At 34.4% G+C, this 17,820-nt stretch overlaps 1 protein-coding gene across 1 annotated transcript in view; it reads right to left on the reverse strand.

The window, feature by feature from the left end:
• The window catches only part of ADGB (androglobin), a 72,177-nt gene that overhangs the window by 14,791 nt on the left and 39,566 nt on the right, over window positions 1–17,820 (reverse strand). The window contains exons 18-27 of the mRNA XM_042818441.1: window positions 17,431–17,572; window positions 15,329–15,443; window positions 13,746–13,913; window positions 12,395–12,533; window positions 9,769–9,903; window positions 9,345–9,438; window positions 7,979–8,113; window positions 7,622–7,775; window positions 2,628–2,815; window positions 1,527–1,711 (exon numbers count right to left, since the gene is read on the reverse strand). Coding sequence (XP_042674375.1) covers window positions 1,527–1,711; window positions 2,628–2,815; window positions 7,622–7,775; window positions 7,979–8,113; window positions 9,345–9,438; window positions 9,769–9,903; window positions 12,395–12,533; window positions 13,746–13,913; window positions 15,329–15,443; window positions 17,431–17,572 — 1,455 coding nt within the window. The remainder of the gene's footprint in view (window positions 1–1,526; window positions 1,712–2,627; window positions 2,816–7,621; window positions 7,776–7,978; window positions 8,114–9,344; window positions 9,439–9,768; window positions 9,904–12,394; window positions 12,534–13,745; window positions 13,914–15,328; window positions 15,444–17,430; window positions 17,573–17,820) is intronic.

Here is a 17,820-nt window from a genome sequence, read left to right on the forward strand (position 1 = left end):
AAAATAGGCTCTGAAGCATATAAGGATAAATCTCACTGTTACATGTGTTACATGTCTTATGGGTTTTTTTTGTTTTGTTTTATCCTCTCATCACTTTGCTCCATGTTATCAAATGTGTAATTCTGGGGGAAGTATTCTTTTGTCTTCTTCATTTGCTTATAATCAAATTTACCTGGCTATACCATGTCACATCACTTCTTTTACAATGGTTTCTTCATCATGCAAACTGCTAATGTGCCTAACAGCATGCATGATGATCTGTATGGCCAGCTGTGTGTGCGTGTGTATTGTCTCACTGAACACCACTGAGAAGAGTCTGGCTTTGTTCCCTTTCCTTCTCTGTCCTCTACCTCAGGTGTTTACATGTTGCCAGGTTTGGATTCACTATGATGGTTGGCTGGATTACACAGAGACAGTTTTAATTAATTCCAGATGCATTTATGTAAAGTACAATCAAGAGTTTCCTAGCACTTTGAGAGAATATGCAGGTTTTAGCATATTTATGAACGATGACTTTTGAACTCACCAATGGCAAGAGAAAAGCTGATAAGCCTGCAGTGTAATGAGTAGTAATACAATTTTTATATAGAAAATGCATCTTTAGTAAACAAACTTCTCAGATTCAGTTGTTCTGACAAAAATGAGGAGGGTATTGGCTGTTAACTTTCAAATACATTTGTATTACAGGAAATTTTATTTAAAATCAAATATTCCCTTAAGGGATGATTTTCTCACTATCTCAGTTGCTATCACAAAGACTTCACAAAAGAATAATCAGCATTTATTAACTTTGCAAGTCATGGGGAAATAGTTCTTCCCTCAGTGAGAAGAAAGAACAAAAAAGGAAGGAGGGAATTTCTGTGAGGATCATTGTGTAGTTGTAGGAGAGGCTAAGTAAAAAAAAAGAAAAAATAAAATATTTTTTTTTTTTAAAGCATGAACGTCATTGTATTTATTCATGAATGTTTTGCTTATCTTTGTTTATATGATTGATGACAAGCCAATAACACATGTGCTTCCATTACAGAGTGATGATCAAGATGGTGCATTTAAAGCACAGAGTTCAGTGTAATCTGTGAATTGTCTATCCTATCCCATGATTTGGGCATCAGTTTCTTGACAACCAGTACCAAAACAAAGTTTCAGATCAAAAAGAGGCAAGATCTTGAAAATAGAGCGTATTTCTGTTCTCAAGGACAAGGCAACGTGCATTAAACTTTCAAAACAGAGAAGCTACTTGAATGATCCAAACAACTCTTTAGACAGTTACAAAATGAGGCCAAAACACAGAGGAATAAAGAAGTGATTGACACCTTATTTCAGTCAATCATTTCAGTATCTTTCCTCATTGCTGGGAACCAAAGATTTCAACTCATTGCTCAGGAATTTCAGTTAATCGCAAAGCCACTAAGGATTTCATGGAAAAAGTGAGGAAAAAATTCTATTTTCTTTGTTTACATAAAGTTATTGTAAGAATGTATGCCCTTCAGTGAATAAAATGGTCAAATATTGAATACAATACTTACGTCGGGAACTCAAAAGTGTTTCATTACTCAAGAAATTAAAAGCAGGAATGACTGCATGGCCCTTTCCAGTGACATTTACAATTTCCTCCTCATTATCTAGGACTTGTAGCTTAATGAACACGTCTGATTTAGAGGTTTGTACCTGCACTGTAGCAATATGTGATGCTGTGACTTTCACTAAATACCTAAAGAAGAAAAAAAATCACAACAATATAACCAACAATGCCAGATATTTCTTTCCAAGGGAAGTATTTAAGCATTGTGCTGACATGGAGAAAAACACTTAAAAATGAGTTTTTATCTCACTGTTTTTCTTGCAATCTGGTGAGCTAAGCATCCTTTACTGCACTTCAGTGCAGTGAATCTACAATTAAAGTAAACATGGGCAGCTACAAAAAGTGGTGATATTGCCATTTTTTTCCCCGTTTTATCAGATCTCTATATTATTGCTCCTCCTGTAATAAAATTTGTTGGAAAAATATGGTTAGTGATATGATTAGTTTCATTTAACAAGTAATCCAGTAAAAGTTAAAAAAAAAAAAAAAAGTAAAAAAAAAATAGGAAAAGTAAATAATCACATTCTGATTGAACATGCTCTTCTAAAACAATCACATGCTCATATAAAATCAGGCAAAAAATACACCAAATTCCACGCCTCCTCACCACTTGTAAAATCCCAGTTTTAATGCATGTTTAATCTCTAATATGGAATCTCAGTCATTAATATGTAGGTAAGACTGAGCTTAGAGAAATGTGAAATATTATGAGAATTTTGAAACTACAGTCTGCTTATTTCACAACCATTATTCATTAAGCAGCAGCAGTATTTCAGGAAAAAAAAAGCAACAAAACATTTATGAAACACAGAACCTGGTTTTGAGTATCTATGGCTGAAAAAAAATGGAGATGTTAGTAGCTTGTGGTTGCAGTGGTAATGAGAAGACGGTTGGACTAGATGATCTTATAGGTCTTTTCTAACCTTGTGATTCTATGATTCTATGTTTACTTAAACACCTTCCCCTTCTAGGAAAGAGGAAAGAACATACTTTGCTGAAATGGACATAAAAAGCAGGATTTAATCATCATTATCTCAGTATTTACCTGAACATTACACATTTGTCATTGGGGATGTAATACTCTGTGATTTCTTTAGTAGAATAGACATTATTTACAGCCTCACGAGAGAGGAATGGGAGAGGACTATGGGAACTGATGAGTCGGAGCCTCCATCTTCCAGCTGTCAAAGACTGGTTACCAGTATGTGCTTCAGCCATAAATGTATATCCTTTCTGAAGAGAAAACAACACATTTTTACTCAGAAATGACACTTGCTAGTCCTGGAAATGCAGCTTGCAATGCAGAGTACCAATTCAAGGTAAAATTGAATAAGTACTGAAAAGGCAAGTCATAGATGTAAACTGTAAAACTACATCAGAGATAGTAAGGCTGGAGTTAAGAACTGCCTAATGACAAGTGAGAGGAAATAGAAAGTAGTACATGAGAATAAAAAAGAATATTCAAAGAAGTTGGTGAAAGAATAAGTGAGAGGAGAATAAAAAGAAACGTAAATAAATGACAAAGGAGTACAAATTCTTGTGAGCAACACATAGAAGCCCTCACTGACATTAAAGTTAAAAATTTTAAACTAAATATTTAAATTGGTAATTATTTTAAACAACATACAATATAAAGGACAAGAATTAAATAAATAAATAGTTAAAAGAGAAGTACTACAATAAAAACCAAACTAAAAAAACATCTAACAGAGCAGAAGATTCTGGCCCAGCATCAACAAGCTTGGTGCAATTAATTTCCAAATAATTGAATCAGTATCACCTACTGGTTTTTAATGAAAAGGGGAAAAAAAAAAAAAAAAAAAAAAGTAGATTATACTGTTGATAAGAGCATTCTATAATCTTCTTGAAATCTTAGATTTATTTGTTTCTCTCCCTGCTGATTTTAAAGGTTCTTATCATTACATTCTGACTCCTCAGCTGTTATTATTTGCCAGCTTTCTTGAACTATTTAAACAATTAGGACAGGTTTGGGGTTTTTCTGTTACATTTTTTCCCTCCATTATAACCATGCTGAATGGCTCAAATCACTTCAGACTGCTCTGAAGAACAATAACTGTTTTTTTTCACTTCTGAACTAACTACTTTAATAGGTCACCTGCTGTCTGGGGGGGGGGGGGGGATAGTCAGGTAGAAGCAATATTCATACTCAAATGGAATAAAGAGACAGATAACTTGAATGCTTGAATGTCCACCCTACATGACATTTCCCAACTGCTAATTCTTGGCATTACAAGGATCTTCCTTAATGTACTTGGACTGGGTACCATCACCCCTTTTCTAATCATCAATAAAGTGGGCTGTGTTTTCTTCTCCTACTGGAACTTCTAAGAGACTATTGATAAACAGTGTTCCACACAAGCCTGTCAAATTCAAAATGACTGGCCCTTCTCCTTCCTTCACAATATTAACCATACAAACAAAAAAAGTGTAAGACCTTCCCCCCGTCAGGTGGGGAAGAGTAGAACCAGTGAAAAAAGAAGAATAAGTTATTTGAGGGAAAAGAAAAAAGAACACTGACTTCCTATCAACACTAAACTGAAGTGAGTTCCATACAGAAAAAGTATTATTCTATTAATTTGTGACTCTCTCATGTACTGAAAAGTTATTTATTGCCCTATCGAGAAAAATTTGACATTTCAAGTTCTATAGAATAAAATTGTTACAGATTCTCCAGGGAAAAAGCATTCCCTATAGTTCTGAAAAGGAGAATTACTTAGAATGGCTAATCTGTATGCTTATGCATGCATGCCGTGCACATGAAATAAATGTGCTTTCAAGTGCTAGTGCAACATGAAAGTTGCAAAGTAATTTTAAAATTGTAAATACTTTTAACTCCAAAGGTGACCACAGCTGAAGATGAGAATACTAATATTTTGGCAATTCATGCACAAGAGATTTAGCAAGTAGTATACTAAAGCAAAATTATGTAAACATGAAATAAAAACGTGAAAACTTCTTCATTCATTGATAAATCAAATGAAAATCTCTCTTCGTGCTGGAGGCATATGCAAATACAATTTGGAGATTTAGAGATCAGATTCAATCTACGGTTAAATTAATAACACTCCAGCATTTAATAATTTCATTGCAAGACATTAAATATCAGTACATTAATCTTATTTAAAGTCTTGTAAGAGTCTAGCACACAGCTAGAGAAGTGCGTGGTAGACAAAAAGTTTGGCATGAGCCAGCAGTGTGTGCTTGTAGTCTGGAAGGCCAACTATATCTCGGGCTGGATCAAAAGAGCAGTGGCCAGTAGAGCAAGGGAAGTGATTGTTCTGTTCTACTCTGTCCTTGCGTAAACCCATCTGGAGTGCTGCATTCAAGCCTGGGGGCACCAGCACAAGAAAGATGTGGAGCTGTTGGAGTAGGTCCAGAGATGGGTCACACAGGTGTTGAGAGGGTCCCTGAGTGTTGTCCAGCTGATGCTTGAGAAATGCTTTTCTGTCATTTTTGGCTCTGTTAAAAAAACTTGTGTATAGGATAGTAAAAAAAAGTATATAGTAGCAGTATACAAATAAAGAGACTAGAAGAAATAAAGTAGTAACTTGCATTGCATTTTTTATTTAGACTGTAATATCTGCAGAAAGCAGGCAAAAGACATTATCGCTAGTCTGCAGATTTTATCCCTACTTTAGTATTAATTTCTGAATGATTGAAGGCACTCCTAGAGCAACTCTGTAGCAAATAACAGTATCTACTGATAAAATTTACTTTTGCTCTGTTTTTATCTGCTGAGTCTTAGTTTTACAGCAGAACAACTAACTGCTAGATTTATTCAAAAGGAAAAATATCTTGTTTTATATTAATACATACATTTAGAAATTCAGGCATACTATATTTTCTTGTTTTATTATTGACATTTCATATAAAATACTCTTCAAAGAAAGGTAACAACCAGATTAAAATGACACTACCATATGCAATTGTCACAAAAACAGAATAATTGTCTTGTCAAATCATCAGTCAAGTTTTCGATGGTGTTGCAAGTCCACTGAAACATTAATGGACCATTTTCAAAAAGGAAGGTAAATTGTTTGGCATAAGTGCACAGTTTTATTGAAAAACTCAGTAGCAGAGATTATGTAATAAAACAAGTGGAAAAACGCAGCATACACGTACAATTCTGTTTTAATACTCTTAAATCAAAATCACTCTTTACTAATATTAACCATATTTTATAACATTAAATATAAAATCATAGGCTTAGAGAGTAAGAAAAGTGGTTATCTGCAATAATAATTATGGTGGAGAGGTCTTCAATAAAGAAGAGAAAATAATGATAGTAATTCTTTAGTTTATGACAGAATCACTGGAGCTGTCACATGGTGTATCCACGCAATAATAAGTAGGCGGGGGTAGGGCATACCAAAATGAGCATCTCCAATATTAAAGCCATAGTACTGCACAAAGGTTGGCAAGATCTTAACTTAAGATACTGTGTGCAATCCTTGACATCTCTATTCAAGAAAAGTGGGACGAAGTCAGAGGGAAAAAAAAAAAACACCATAAAATTGTTTCCATTCCACAAGACAGAAATAGAACATTCACAGTCTGCTAAGCAGGACAAATGCTGAGATGAGTTCTAAAATAAATCTGAAGTTGTGATCATTCTTTACACAACTCATCATTATCCTGAAAGGCTGTAAGTGGTGTTTTTACTTGGATTTCTTTTCACATCCTGCCACTTGCCACTGTCTGAACCTTCCTTCCTGGTGGAATACACACCCCTCCTCTGGAGACTCCAAGTTAACTCTGAGAACTTGATGATATCCCTCCAGCAGGAGTAGTCCTTACCTGCCACATTCAGCTGGCATTCACTGCATGCCTTGGATAAAGCAAGCTCATTCTATTGGAGGGGATGGGGAAAAGGTATGATAATACTCGAAGTAAAGCTACAGAAGAAAGACAACAAAACAGTCCTAGACTAACATCAACTCCTTGCTACTGACAGACAAAGCTAAAACTTGAACTTATCTTCACTAAAGGATCAACCATGGGTAGTTGTGGCTAGCACAGACAATATTAGGGGTAATGTTGAAGAGTTTAGAAGCAGGCTAGAACAGGAAAAGAACTGAAAAATAATAATAAACTAACTTCTGGATTAGTTCATTCTGATGATCTTCTGAACTATCGAACCAATTAAGCTACACAAAAACTGAATGGGAATAGAGAAGCAGTCAACACTTGCCACTGATCATACTTTTAAGTCCAGGGAAATGTTGTCGTAACAAAGAAACTAGAGAAGGTAACCACATCCAGTACACATTTTGAAACACAAGACTCTAATTAGCGAGACTTCCTGACCTGGAACTGATTTCATTTAGTATTTTATCAGTAATGTGCATAGTGAAACAGTGATCTATGTTTAATGAACTGGTACCACAAAGCTAAGGGTTATAATTTTAAAGAAAAAGAATTCAATGTTACTTTAAATAAGGAAAATTGTCTGAAAGAAAAACAGCACTCAAATCAATAGTGGAATACACCACATTTCATCAAGAAAAATAAACAACAGGATTCAGTTATTCAGGAAGGCACTTAAGGCTATAGCAGTATGAGTCAACAAAGCTCTTGCAAGAAAAATAAAGGGGGGAGAGAGGGGAAAATGAGCATCAGAATCAGTTTAATAAGTAGTAAAGCCTGCCCAAAAGACATATAAACTGATCATTCCTTAGTCATGGTTTGTTTCATTTTAAGTTAATCCTTGCTGCAAAGTTTTCTGTGCTCAGTGTTGCATATCATAAACAAAAAAAAAAGAGAACAACTGGGAGCAGTCCAGAGGAGAAAGTAATCAAGAATGTAGGAAACCTAACTAGTAAAAAAAAGACTGAGCAAGCTGTCATCTTTAGCCTAAAAACTGGAAATCTGGGTAATTAGGAGGTCAGTGACAGTCTATTCGAATTTTTTAATAATCGTGGCCATACTTCTAAGCAGAACATTAATACGTAGCTGAAAATGTCTACAGAATTCAGCAATCATTTTTATTCCAATTATTATTATAGTCCACACATTTACCTTATTTTTGGGGTAAATATGAGGTGCCACTTTCAAAAAGACATGTGGCATTTCCTCCAGTGTGTCATTATCAATTACATGAAGTCTACAGGAAGGAATAGTGGTATACATCTTTGGCACTATGAGCATGTCTTCCGGGACAAAAAATATTTCTCTAAAATAAAACAATGAAAAGACGAATTAAATTCATTTTATTTTCACAAACTGAATAATTTGTGTAATAAAACAGAAGTATATATTAGAATTTGATGAAAACAAACTCATGTAAAATCATGTGTTTTGAAACGTATTAGTGAAAAGCAGTGTATCATTACTTCTTTCCAACAAGAATCACATAAAAGGCTATACAAAACTCACCTAAAAACCACAAACCAAATATTTGGTGGCTGATCAGAATATGTTACAGCATAGTCAGCGAAAGAGATCTTACACCACTCATCTTCATAACAAGGGAAATTTTTGAATGAGTTACAGTTTCTTTTAAACATTTCTCTGGAAGATAGTAAAGCAAGATAAGGATTTAAATCTACTCATAATCAGGAGGGGACGTGTATTGATGTATATTATGAAGAACACTGCTTCATATTTGAGAGTAAAATGAAATTACAAAATGTTTTAAAAAATAATAAATCAGGTAAGGAAGGTGCTTTATTAGTTCAGGAGCTAGTAGCCTGTAATAACTGATACGTACATACGAATGTGTTGTGTATCTGTCGGTCTATCCACTGATTATTTTTATTATTAAAAAAAAAACAACCAAAAACATTAGATAGGACGCCTTCCATTTCTTTTTATTAAGCTGTCATCATAAAGCTATGGTATCATAAGGGGATTTTAAAAAACTTTCTTTCATCTTCAAACTCTTAGGTGTTATCAGTTTCTGTGGAATTAGAGCTAACCTGTCTGGCACCTGACTGACGCTGGGAAGCTTATTTATAATTTGTGGTACCAAAAGTTAATGTTCCTCTGAACATGTCCAAGTTTTACATTGCTAGTGTTATTCACCAAATCTGGCCAAAACTTTGATGTTTTGCCTTCTCTAAAGAGCAGTTGGAATTAACAAACAATCCCCACTTTCATATTTTTAGCAATGATAATAGCCAACCATGGCATTTAATGAAGGTGAATCACAGAGAGGATCTAAACTTTCTCAGAATTAGTTTAAAGCAGAACAGTCTGAGATATTCTTCTGCAAAGCTTTGCAAATATTCCTTCCATCACTGATGAGCAGTGCACATGGACAGAAGCAGCTCCTCAGAAGCCTCAAATCTGTGAATTCCTTGAAAATTACAGGATGGGCAAGCACAATGAGCTTCTCTTTATGAATGTGGGATTTGTAATGAGAAACAAATTGAAAATCTTGCTTAAAGAGAGATGTTTTAGGGCTTCTTAAACTAAGAGATTACATTGCAAAATGGTGCTGCTTCTGTCCTGTGGTGCGTCCAGGTTTTAAGTATGGGAAAACTATCCTAACACTGAACTCCTGAAGTTTTTGCTTATAACTTCATAGGTCAAAGCACTAGCTTTTTATATTAAACAAAAGTCATGCAAACATATAATAAAGCACACCATATCTCTACAGAAAGCATCCTATCCTTTCTGAGCCAGTTTTGTAATTTTAAAACTAATAACACTCTTCCCGCATTTATTGTGTGCACCAGCAATTCATGGCAACTCTGTGGAAATGGCTGCAATAAAGTATTATAATTTATTATATCATTACCTTAACAACACTACAGCACACTGTTCAAAATTCAACTCAATTGAAGTCCACAATTTTTGCAAGATTTCTTTTACAGCAATGTTTTCCTTAGTACCTAGAAATAACAAAATAAGTTAGAAAAAGTACCTAACTTTTGTATTGTTTTAAATGTACACTTACCAAATATTTGTGAAAAACATCACTCAGAAGTTAATTGTCTTATGAATGCTATCTTATTAGGAATTTTACAGAGGTGCCAGAGAGCTGACAACTACTTTCTCCTTTCACTATCCCCATTATCATCACCTTTATATTTTTCAGTACTTTTCCAGCTTAAAAAATTATGTGACTAATATTTTCCATCTTAAATACCATCACAATAACATCTTGTGTTGACATGAAATGCCACAGAAAATTAACTAGGTATTAATTAAAAAGGACACACCTGGTTTTCTGCTGTTCAGTACTTTCCTCACATAAACCCCCCTCCAAACAGCTTGGAGTTTAAGAGCTGCTGCTTCTTCTTCAGAAGTGGGAATTCTTTTCTGCCAGCTACTTAGGGAATTTACTTCACAACTCTCTGAAAGAAGAGGAAGAGAACAAGCTACACTTCATTAGTTTACAAGGCTGGAAGCCTTGTAGCTGCTTGCTATAAAGTGAAAATACAAAGAAGAGCTGAGTTACAGAAGTAATAGTTCCTGCATAAAATTTCCATTTATGGCAAAAATACCACTGTTAAAATTTTCCTTTTATCATTATAAAAATAGATACTATATACTGCGTAATTACAAAGTCAGCATGCAGCTACTATGCTAATGCTGAATACCAAATTGTCATATTTTTGCTTCTCTCTACAGATAGGTGTTGCATTTTATTTTTTAAAATCAAGTCTTGTAATGAAATCATCTTCCAAAAATAAACCAACATAATTTCATGCATTAAAGTCTGAATCTGAATAAAGCTTAAAAGAGCTTCACAAGATTTCAAGTGTTTCTATCTCTGAATCTGATTTTACTAAGTGATAATTTGAACACCAACAATATTCAAAACATTGCATTTGATATCTGCTAAAGAGGTACAGAATAAGGGTAAGACAAATGATAATGTGGAATTTTGTTTATCTGACTGTGACTTTCAGTTATCAAGGAGTTTTTGAATGGAATAGAAATTAGAATCATAGAATCCTTAGAGTTGAAAGGGACCTTCGAAGGCCATGTAGTCTAACTCCCCCTGCAATGAACTGGGACACAACAAGTAGATCAGGTTGCTCAGAGCCCAATCCAGCCTCATTACATCTCTGAGTAACCTGTTCCAATGCCTGACCACCCTCATTGTAAAAGCCTTTTTCCTTACATCTAACCCAGGTTTACCCTCTTTAAGCCTGAAGCCATTTGCCCTTTTTCTATCGCAACAGAGGCTGCTAAAGAGCCTGTCCTCTTCTTTCTTGTAGCTCCCCTAATAAGTAGGTTCTGACAGGTTACTAACGAGAAATTTGATGGAATTCTTGCCCAGAATTAACATCCTTGAAGCTATCAGCACAAGGGTTTACCTGGGGAGATAATGGGGAGTAGCACCACAGGGAGGCAGTGTCAGGAAACCAGCTGGGAAATGCATTGATGCACAATGAGGGAAGTGAGCTAGAGGGAGAGGAAGGATAATGCTCCAAAATGAAGTACTATCAAACAAAAAGGAGGATGAAAGAGTGACACATGGGGACACAGTGGGACAAATTAGATTAAGAAAATATATTACTTTCATCAGAAAGAAGATCACATATTTCAACCTAATATATTCCATTTAATATTGATAGAATTGATTGCTTCCAACCATTATTATTGTCAAAAGTCTCCTTAATACTTAGCAACTCTGAAAGGTTACACAAGTTCAGTCCAAGAAAGAACAGTTTAGAACTCAATATGGCACAGCACAACCACTTTTTAAAAGAAGCATGCAATCATAGAATAAAGTTGGCTGGAGAGGACCATTAATCTAATCACATATTCAAATCAGGATCAAGTAGAGCACATCGCTCGGAGTGTTCAGCATATGCCCAGATCATTTTTTAATATCTCCAGGGATAGTGACTAGGCAATTTCTTTCAACATTTGACAGGACAGACAGTGAAGAATGCTTACCTGAAATCCAACTCAAATACCCTGTTTTTAACTTGTGTCATCAATGTGCACCACTGAGTGAGATACATATTTGAATTTCAAATACAGTTTACACCAATAAGATTATAGCAGATAGCTTGACTTCTAGACAAGTTTCAAATGAAAAGGTTCATACAGAACCTTTATCTACTCTGTTTCCAGGAAAACACATAACAGCCATGCCATTGAAAAAAGCATGCAGCTTCAGAAACTCCCATCTTTATCTCACATTGTATGAACTTGTCTCCTATGGATCCACTGCTAGCTGTTCCTTGGGGGTGAAGAGGATTTGAACAGATCAACATTACTAGATTGTTTTCAGGATGGCTTCTCAGAAACCTTACCAGACAGAACTGCTAACTGCAGTATGTCATAACAAGACTTGTCATAGACAAGTGGAGACAAATTCAGCACAGAGGGCAAAATAGCTATGCTACTAAAAAAAAGAAATGGAGATAGCATTTGAATTTCAGACTTGATTTGACCCACCCTCATACACAGACAAGAAGAAAGATGTCATTCATCTGCTATGGTACCTTTCAGTAATTATTACTGATTTTCAAAGTCCGGTAAGATGCATGACTAACCTAACAATTCAACAGTGCTAATGTAGGCCAGTCCTTCTAGGCATAAAGCAAATCTACAAACCTTATAGATTTTAGATTTGTAAGTTAACAGAACATAAATATAGTTTTTGGACCAAAAAGAGCATAAATATAAAATATAAAAACATTTATAGATACACTTTTTATACTTTTATTCTGAGATATGTCTCACTGAATAATTTCAGACATTCTGCTAACGGTAGAAAACTTGAGTACCCAATAAGAAATGAACTTTGGTTATTTGATCAGGATCAGTGAAGATCTAGTTCCCTCCAAAGTATGTTTGAAGTTTTTACCGATGCCACTACAGTACCTGAAGACACACTGTCATCCTCAAGTAGATCAGTGCATTTAAAATCTAAAGTGAAGGACCTGAAGGCAAATTTATACTTATGAGGCATCTTCTTGTCCAATACATATTTGATCAAAGACCATAATGCACTATTGAAAACCTTAAATAAAAAAAACGAAAACATTTGTCAGATAATTATTCATTTATAAAAGCCAACTTATACTGGCTCTCATTAACATTTCAATAACTTTTTAGCTGTTTTCATTTTCATGTGATGCTTAACTTTCTCTCACACATAACTGACAGTCCTTACTGTGGAACTCCAATACTTCAAGCAAGCAAGCAAGAGAAAACTATTTTCATGCCCAGCTTTTAAATACAGGACAGATTCCAGAGCACAAGTTTTCATTACCTAAAAATCTTTTAGTTTGTGAAGTAAGCTGATTTTCTCAGACCAGAGCATAGAAGAACATGATCATTACCATTATGACATGGGCATGGCTACTGAGTCAGTAGATGAACCCCGTTATAAAAAGTAGGAATATACTGATGGGCAAACAGGGAAAATTTGGTGTCCTACTTTCATGACTGTATTGATGTCTGTTTTTATTCTTGACACTCTGATGCTCTTTAGGAAGCAGAAATCCTAAAAGAGAAAGTCTCTTTCTGCATCTTTAATTAGATTAGAAATTTCAGGCTATGTTTTTCAGAGCCAGTTTCACAGTCTGAATTGAAAAATAGCTAGGACTTAATGTAAAAAAATTTATCAGTCTGTTTTTCATTCTCCTTATTTTCAGATTTTTAATTAGTTCTTCAGTTATATATATATTAATATTAATAAAAACTTATTTTATTTTGAAAACAATTAAGACTGATGAAGGAAGAATCCACTTTAGCACATGCCTATATTCAGAATCTACATTGTCTACATTAGACAGATCATTTCCATATTTTCCTTCTTGAATCATTGTTGGCTAATTCAAAGTGTGCCTTTAAAAAAAATCCTTTGCTACAATACACTAACCTTCTTGTGAGAGCAGATGAGATACATATATCTACGTCTACTGAATTTTCCTACAAGTCCCTAAGTTACTGATGGATTGTGACCCAAGGAGCGGCCGGTGAAACGGACCAGAAGAGTGATTCAAATTTAAAGCACAGTGCACATATTAAGACGTGTTCATAATAAGAGAAGATAATTACGGAACGCCTCTGCAAGTTCCATGTGCATTGATTCTTAATAGCAAGTGCCACATTTGAAACATTCAGGAGGTCCTTTGTAAAAACATAGCCACTGGTTTTTAATGACAACATTAAGCTGTTATCTCATCTCTGCAGCCTCTAGATACGTGTTTACTGAACAAAGTTTCACCTTAAAATGTTCTTCAGCCATTTCAGTACCATGGATGCCAGGAGGACAGTGAGTTAGTTCCAAATCCTTCAGAGCTTCAGATAGTTTGGGCTTACTGCTGAAATTATTAATCACATTTCCAATAGCTTTCAGGATAGCAATAGCCTGCCCAATAAATCGGTAGCTCTCCTGGGGAAAGAGGAGAAAAATTAGCTGTTGCTATCTAGATTGTTTTTCAGATTTTGTTTCCTTTTAAGATCCCGTTTCCTTTCTGAGCAGTGACAGGACATTGGCATTTTTTCCTGATGCTGAAATACTAAAAATTCCTTAAATCCTTATAAACTATAAAATCAATTATGTATTCAAAATTCCAAATTTTCAAAATTCATAATGTGCAAAATTTCACCAACTTTAGCTATTGAAATGAATATATGACAATGTTCTAACAAACAGTATAAAATATATCTGTTACAGATTTATTTTTTTTCTGTACTATTGGTCCTAGAACATTTAATCAAAAATAAGAGTAACATAGAAACTTTCTGCTACAATAATAAGATGACTGCTGTTAGTTGAAGTGTACAACATTGTTATAGAATGGTATAGGTGAATATTTGTATTCATCTGAAAACAATGCCCAAATACATGCTGCCTAAGGCATCTTTAATCTCCCCCAGCTTTTCTGTGCAACAAATTTCGACACTTTCCTGCAAACGACACACTTTAGACAAAGAGATAGTCCAGCAACAAACAATTTTTAATGTCCCAATGTCTCATAATTAATCTCATAATTAATAACTAATTCCTTGCTAGAATAAATATATTTATATGTATATATACATAATGCTGCTTTAATACCTAATCATCAGGTTCCTGAATCTGAACTGCTACATGAATTTGCCATTATGCTCACCGTCCAATTTATTTACTCAACTTTTGCAGAACTAAGTTTGAGAAGCTGTATTCCCTCCCCATATGCTCATGCCAAATATTTGGGCATACTGCTTGCCAAAGAAATCTTGAAAACATTAATGGCAGTGATACCCATCTATGCTGAAGGCAACAAAGACCAAAAGTTGTAGGAGTTGTAGGAGGATGCTCCCCACAGCATCTTGCCCCAGCTTTGAGAAATTGTTTGAATCAATTTTTCATTTTAGGGATAAAAGCTACTCTGTGACCTAGTTAGTAATATGTGATCTCATGGGACAAAACAAAATTTATTGATGTGACAACCTATTTTACCAGACACGTATGTTTAAACACAGATCATGTGTACTTTTTTACATGCCTCAAAGAGAGAGCTTATACAATAACTTGGACGTATGTATCTCAGCAAGAGCATTTTCTGTATTCCACTTTAACCAGTTCTTCAGTGTGTACTTCCTAATGCTTACTTGCACATTCATACAAGTCAGCTATTGCAAAATCCATTTAAATGTTTCTAGTGTCCACTAAAAACATTTTCAATCTACTCACGCATTTCATATTAAAATTAATATTATATTCTCAAACATACTAAAAGATCAATAGTATTCCACTTCAAAACCAAATAACAGTCAGAAATAACTTCAACACAATACTTGACTAGTTCTAGACATGCACACCTTTTCGAGATTTCGCATTACAGCATCCTCTTCTCCAAAGACACAGGGCACCATGCTACAAAGATGAATATGGTGCCCTACAGCAGAACTTACTGTAAAGCGAAGTACGTGTCGTCTACATTAAAAGAAAAGAAAAAAAAAAAAAAGAAAGAAAAAGAAAATTTAAATTAAAAATAACTTTTTTCGTTGTTGGTAAGTCACAGTTATTGTTAAGCTTTTCTTTTCATACCAATGTTTGTTACAAAAGATACCCTCTCGCAGATTCTCTCATTCTCCAAATCTTCCTAACTCCTTGCTTTGCTAAAACTTCCAGATACAGGCAAATACAAATAGGCAAAATCAGAAAAATCATTATTTTATTTGCTTATATTTAGATTTTACTTTTTCTGCAGCAGAATAAGTAATTCTACTATTTCGGATGGATATAACCTCAAAGCTTTTAGGTCAGTTTGCTACACTTAAAAACACATTTGCTCTAGGAAACTTCTAAAGGAAGTTAAGTGCTCTGGTCATATAAATTACATCATAATTTCTGTGTTTACAAAAACAACTACCAGAAAAATTTCACACACGCACTTCATCTCATCACAATCTTCTATCATTGTCAGAATAGCATTTAGACAAGTACATACTAGCTACAACTTCATATTAAACAGGCAGCAAGAGTTAGAAATTGCTCATCCCATCCTGAACTTCTCCTTGTTTTAACTACATTGTCTTGGGAAGTGAAATATAAGACACTTCTCAACAACTGACAAAGCAGAAAGAAGAAAGTACCTTCCAGGCTGAACAAGCCATATCTCATTTGAAATAAAATGGGAGAGTGGTCAATGAGCCCATCTGTTTCCTACACTTGCTGTAAATTAAAGCTTAATGAAAGCCTGCTGACCTTGGTAAGAGTAAAGAAAATCAAAGGTAGGAAGCCAGTAGTTTTGCAGGTGCAAAAAAATGCCCATTTTAATGTTTCTGTAGAAAACACAAACATGCAAATACAGAAACTATGCCAAGGAGGTGTGTGTACTGATAGAACCAATCTACAATCAGAATCACATCTTTTCTATATTTAGTTTGAATTTATTCAATTAGAGGTCTCTAGGAGAGAGTTTATTTTACTACCAACATGCTAGTATTATGGTATGTTCTTTCTACACCCATTCATTTGAAGCCCGACACGATTATGTTTTATTTTCAAGACATTTAAAATACTGGATGGACATTCTCTGCGTGAATTTTCTAAAGTACATTTTCTTGAACTGTGAACAAGTAGTGCAATATTAATTCATATCTTAGAAAAAATAAACAAGTTGAAAATTCAGTTAATTGCTTACTAAATAAATTTTTGAGACATCTTTTTGAGATTAAACTGGTGTATGTCTCTATTTTCCAGCAAAGCAAAAACCCCCAATGAATTCATCAGCAAATATATTCTTAGTGCATGTTAAAACGATGTCATTTTTCATTTAAACCATTTCCAGAAACTAGTAAATATTAAAGGCTCTTGCCTTTTGTTTATTTATTTTAAAAACCTGGAAATTCTTTACACTGAATGCATGGAGTTATATACATAGAGAAATAAATTTTATTGTGTGCTAATTATGAAATTTTGTAAAAATTTCACTTATAATGGAAGATAAGCTATGCAAGGCCTCTTGCAACCCCTCAGAATTTCTCATCTCATGATTCACAAATCCTATTTCAAGAAAAGTTATGAAGCTTCCTACAGTGTCATTACTCTTTCACAGTTCCACTAAAAATCCTAGTATTTTTTTATTTTTCTTTGTCCTTTGACAAATGTCTCAAAGTCATTCTCATTAGAAATAATTTTAAGTAGATTTTGTACTCTGTGACGTTTTCTGTATTTTTAAATTTTTTTTTTTCTTGCTAATTGCTCTTAAAGAACAAGAAAAAAAATTATAAATGTTTTGGTAATTATTTTAAATTCATAGCAATTTTGCAGTTTTACCAAACATTAGCTATCAAAGAGTTTGATTTAAACAAAAACTTCAGTTTTAGAAAACAAAATCTTAGCTACTGTGCAATGTAAAGGATCACTTGAATCCCTAGGTAAAAAAGAGCCTTCAGGAGCAAAGCCTCATACGTACCCAACAGGAAGATTTAACACAGTAGCTTTGGTTGCGCATGTATGCATCTTTAGCACAAGTTCCCCCGGAGTCACACATTTCCAAGAGAAATGTTCAACCTTCAGCAGTGCCTTTGAAATACTAGAACCTTCTCGTTTAGCAGCTATAATAAGAAAAAAGGTGAAAAAAAAAGAAAGGGGTGGAGTGGGGTGTAGACTATAATGGTAAAGTTATCATAAATACAGAACTCGTATTTACACTCTCTGAAATCTTCACATAGGCTTTGGTAATTCAGAGAAAAGAAACAGACAAGAAAAACTCATAGGTGACAGAGAAGATGTCACTATTTTTTAGAAAACTATGGTTGAAGCAAGGTACTGGAAAAACGTGTAAATTAGACATCTTCCAAGA

The sequence above is a fragment of the Centrocercus urophasianus genome, unplaced genomic scaffold, assembly GCF_019232065.1.
Source record: "Centrocercus urophasianus isolate 14NV4802_14NV808 unplaced genomic scaffold, USGS_Curo_1.0 seq_10, whole genome shotgun sequence".
Lineage (NCBI taxonomy): Eukaryota > Metazoa > Chordata > Aves > Galliformes > Phasianidae > Centrocercus > Centrocercus urophasianus.